The 5,000-nt window shown below is 45.8% G+C and overlaps 1 protein-coding gene across 1 annotated transcript in view; it reads right to left on the bottom strand.

Moving 5' to 3' along the window:
• Positions 1–3,759, bottom strand: part of LOC120558550 — a 17,546-nt gene extending 13,787 nt beyond the window's left edge. The window contains exon 1 of the mRNA XM_039799597.1: positions 3,064–3,759. Within this exon, the coding sequence (XP_039655531.1) occupies positions 3,064–3,381 (318 nt within the window). The 5' untranslated portion in view covers positions 3,382–3,759. The remainder of the gene's footprint in view (positions 1–3,063) is intronic.
• Between the last annotated feature and the right edge of the window lie 1,241 nt (positions 3,760–5,000).

Raw genomic sequence — 5,000 nt, forward strand, 5'->3', positions numbered from 1 at the left:
ATGGTGAGGTATGTACTAACAGGCTACACTGAGGTAAAAGCATGGTGAGGTATGTACTAACAGGCTACACTGAGGTAAAAGCATGGTGAGGTATGTACTAACAGACTACACTGAGGTAAAAGTATGGTGAGGTATGTACTAACAGGCTACACTGAGGTAAAAGTATGGTGAGGTATGTACTAACAGGCTACACTGAGGTAAAAGTATGGTGAGGTATGTACTAACAGGCAGCACTGAGGTAAAAGTATGGTGAGGTATGTACTAACAGACTACACTGAGGTAAAAGCATGGTGAGGTATGTACTAACAGACTACACTGAGGTAAAAGTATGGTGAGGTATGTACTAACAGACTACACTGAGGTAAAAGTACGGTGAGGTATGTACTAACAGACTACACTGAGGTAAAGCATGGTGAGGTATGTACTAACAGACAGCTCTGAGGTAAAAGTATGGTGAGGTATGTACTAACAGGCTACACACTGAGGTAAAAAGCATGGTGAGGTATGTACTAACAGGCCACACTGAGGTAAAAGCATGGTGAGGTATGTACTAACAGGCTACACTGAGGTAAAAGCATGGTGAGGTATGTACTAACAGGCCACACTGAGGTAAAAGCATGGTGAGGTATGTACTAACAGGCTACACTGAGGTAAAAGCATGGTGAGGTATGTACTAACAGGCTACACTGAGGTAAAAGCATGGTGAGGTATGTACTAACAGGCTACACTGAGGTAAAAGCATGGTGAGGTATGTACTAACAGGTCACACTGAGGTAAAAGCATGGTGAGGTATGTACTAACAGACAACACTGAGGTAAAAGCATGGTGAGGTATGTACTAACAGGCAGCACTGAGGTAAAAGCATGGTGAGGTATGTACTAACAGGCTACACTGAGGTAAAAGTATGGTGAGGTATGTACTAACAGGCAGCACTGAGGTAAAGCATGGTGAGGTATGTACTAACAGGCAGCACTGAGGTAAAAGCATGGTGAGGTATGTACTAACAGGTAACACTGAGGTAAAAGCATGGTGAGGTATGTACTAACAGGTCACACTGAGGTAAAGTATGGTGAGGTATGTACTAACAGACAGCACTGAGGTAAAAGCATGGTGAGGTATGTACTAACAGGTCACACTGAGGTAAAAGTATGGTGAGGTATGTACTAACAGGTCACACTGAGGTAAAAGCATGGTGAGGTATGTACTAACAGGCAGCACTGAGGTAAAGTATGGTGAGGTATGTACTAACAGACTACACTGAGGTAAAAGTATGGTGAGGTATGTACTAACAGGTCACACTGAGGTAAAAGCATGGTGAGGTATGTGTAACAACAGACAGCACTGAGGTAAAGCATGGTGAGGTATGTACTAACAGGTCACACTGAGGTAAAAGTATGGTGAGGTATGTACTAACAGACAGCACTGAGGTAAAGCATGGTGAGGTATGTACTAACAGGTCACACTGAGGTAAAAGTATGGGGAGGTATGTACTAACAGACAGCACTGAGGTAAAAGCATGGTGAGGTATGTACTAACAGGTCACACTGAGGTAAAAGTGGGGGAGGTATGTACTAACAGGCTACACTGGAGGTAAAGCATGGTGAGGTATGTACTAACAGGCAGCACTGAGGTAAAGTATGGTGAGGTATGTACTAACAGGTAGCACTGAGGTAAAGCATGGTGAGGTATGTACTAACAGGCAGCACTGAGGTAAAGCATGGTGAGGTATGTACTAACAGGCAGCACTGAGGTAAAAGCATGGTGAGGTATGTACTAACAGGTCACACTGAGGTAAAAGCGCAGACTGCCTGTCTCAGGAACTTAAAATGCCAAATTGTGCTTCTCTGTGTCATGCATATGCATTCATGGGAGTTTCAAGGGGAAAGTGGGAGTTTCCCATAAAGAGAAGGGAGGGGAAGTGTAAAGTGCGCCTAATTATGTATTCCGCGGTACGACAAAAACCGCCCATGAAAGCGCGCCTATATATTATAGGCTCAGTTTCAGCAAATATCACAGAAGGTTAGTTTTATAAGTCTTACCTACTGCACCTTAAAGCGTTACAGATTAAGCAGCCGTGCAATATTACAGTTACTGGAAGAAATCAAAGATGACATCATATCTCTGACTCAGCGTTCACATCTCGTTCCAGCAGCTGTTAAACTCCTTACGTTACATATCAGCATCAGGATCATTTCAAACAGTCCTAGCATCAGCAGTGGGGATATCTCAGCCGTATCATAGCACCAGGACTTACTGCTGTGCTACAGCGCAGTTTACGGTTTAGTGGGGGGGGGGGGTGAGCTGATTACCTGATGAACTGCAGGTTTGGTAAATGAAGTATCAAAGCGTGCGCTTTCTGCGGGTTGGCCACGGCGCTGATAACGCTACTTAACAAATGTACGTACATCTGGCCCTGAGTGTTTCCCTGCAGATAGTTTGTGACCTGCAGAGGTTAGGAGATATCCGATCATCCCCAAACAATAAAGCTCAATGATGATTTAAATGAGATTAGTGAGAGTGAACGGCAGCACAAAGACCAGTCTGTGACGTCTGACATCACTCTCACAGGAAACATACAGAACGAATCATCGCTGCACAAATTCTCTCCTGTCTGTCAATACGTTCTGATAAGTTGACGTTACGAGTCATTGTTTCAGCTCCGTTAGTCACTTCCCAAGAGTAAGTAAATCCAACGATCATTTCTCAGGTCATTGGATGGTTTACCCCCCCCCATGCAGAACGTGACATAGCTCAGTTTGTTTACTCCAGCCAACAATATAACGGCCTACAAGTCCATTAGACCACTAAACACACAACTGTTTGGATCCTTTACACTTTCTAAAATGGGAGGATTGTTTTTGTCATGTGTGTGTGTGTGTGTGTGTTTGTGTGTTTGTGTGTGTGTGTGTGTGTGTGTGTGTGTGTAAAGTGCTATTAAAATAAAGTGCTATTAAAATTAAATTGCCATTATAGTACAGGATCAGAATATTTCTCCCAGCGCTGATCGTTCCTGTAACAGTAATGCCCATAACGTTTGTATTTCGGGTGGTGCAGATGTCTTACCAGAGGCAGCATGGCGGAGGCGCTGGGAGAAACCTGTCCTCTGTAATGGTTATGCAGCTCCACCAGCAGCTCCTCCTGCTCCTCACTCAGATAGCTCCGGGCTCCAGGAACCAGCAGGGCTGCCAGCAGGACCCATGCCCAGAGAGGGGCTCCGCCTGGCGGGCACAGGCACAGCCCTGACCCCCTGCTCCGCCTGGAGCTCCACGAAGAGTCTCCATCCTGGGGAGTCCTTCGCTGGGGCGAGACCCCCCGCTGCATGGAGACCCCCTGCAGTGTGGGGGAGACCCCCTGGGGCCCAGGGAGGCTCCGCTGGTGCATGATGGGAAACAGAGTCCTTCAGGGATGAATCCTCGAGTCCAGAGTCCAGAGACGTGTGTGTGTGTTCGGATGATCTACAACTGTGTTCGGTGTGAGAAGAATAGGTCACTTGTTTTTGTCTCTGAGTGTCTCTGAGTGTCTCTGAGTGTGTGTCTGTGTGTGTGTCTCTGTGTGTGAGTCTCTGTGTGTGTCTGTGAGTGTGTGTCTGTGTGTGTCTCTGAGTGTGTCTGTGTGTGTGTCTCTGTGTGTGAGTCTCTGTGTGTGTCTGTGAGTGTGTGTCTGTGTGTGTCTCTGAGTGTGTCCGTGAGTCAGTAAAAGTGTGTGTTCCCTCCTCAGTGCCTCTCACTCTCAGCTCTGCAGATCTCTGTGTCTCTGACCCGGCTTTAAGAAACCGAGGATCCTCCCCTACACACACACACACACACACACACACACACACAGTTCACATTTCACACACTGCTCCGACTGGTACGCAAAACAAACCCACCCTCTCAGTCCTCCCCGTATTCTCCATGTCATCTCTCTCTCTTTTTACTCTTTCTCTCTTTCTTTCATTTCCTCTTCTTCTACTTCAGTTTGAACAACATTGAAAGGAAACTGTCAGTTCAGAGTTGGACTAAAACAATGTGCCCATGCTAGTATCTGAAACATGGTGTATGTTAGGCTGTATACACAGATATACGGTGTTGTTAGACCATTCAACTGCATGTCATTAACTACTGTTAACTGTTACTTCCATTGGTCCAGGTTCATTCATCTGTTTATTTATTTGCTTTATTTGTTCATAGGATATTTATGTTTTGCGCTCACCAACCAAACGGCTCTGCAAGACCTCCAGTCTTTGTCTTCAAGTCTTCGAGTCTGAGACTAAAACCTCAGAGACAGTCAGGGCCCTAGTTTACCGATCTAAGGTCATGGCGTGCAGCGCCTGGGGCAGGTGTGTTTAGGGCGTGTCCAAATCCACTTTTGCTAGTTTACGGTCCCGGGACATTTCTGCATGGGTTGAGAAAAGAGACAAAAACGTCAATATTTGTGGAAAAAAAACTTGAAGTTCGCCCATAAATTATGTGTGTGTGTGTGTGTGTGTGTGTGCATGTGTGTTTGTGATGTGTGTGTGTGTGTGTTTGTGTCTGTGTGTGTGTGTGTGTGTCTCTGTATGTGTGTCTCTGTGTGTGTGTTTGTGTCTCTTTGTGTGTGGGTCTGTGTGTGTGTGTGTGTGTGTGTGTGTGTCTGTGTGTGTGTGATGTGTGTGTGTTTGTGTCTGTGTGTGTGTGTGTGTCTCTCTGTGTGTGTGTCTCTGTGTGTGTGTGTGTGTGTGTGTGTGTGTGTGTGTGTGTGTGTGTGTGTGTGTGTGTGTGTGTGTGTGTGTGTGTGTGTGTGTGTGTGTGTAATGGGAGTTTGTAAAGTGTAAGTCTGTGATGTCTTGGTGCAGATAGCAGGTAAAGTGTCTCTGTTTGTTGAGACTCAGCCAGTGTGAGTCAGAGATCAGCTGACTGTGACTCTCTGGCTCTGATGGCTGCAGAGTTACAATAACTCGCTTACTGACAGACAAAGATGCTTTATAACAAACTCAAGCGTCTCCATCAGAGTGTGTGTTGTGACCAAAGTTAGTCAGCAGA

Source organism: Perca fluviatilis, chromosome 5 (genome assembly GCF_010015445.1).
Source record: "Perca fluviatilis chromosome 5, GENO_Pfluv_1.0, whole genome shotgun sequence".
NCBI classification, from domain to species: Eukaryota; Metazoa; Chordata; class Actinopteri; order Perciformes; family Percidae; genus Perca; species Perca fluviatilis.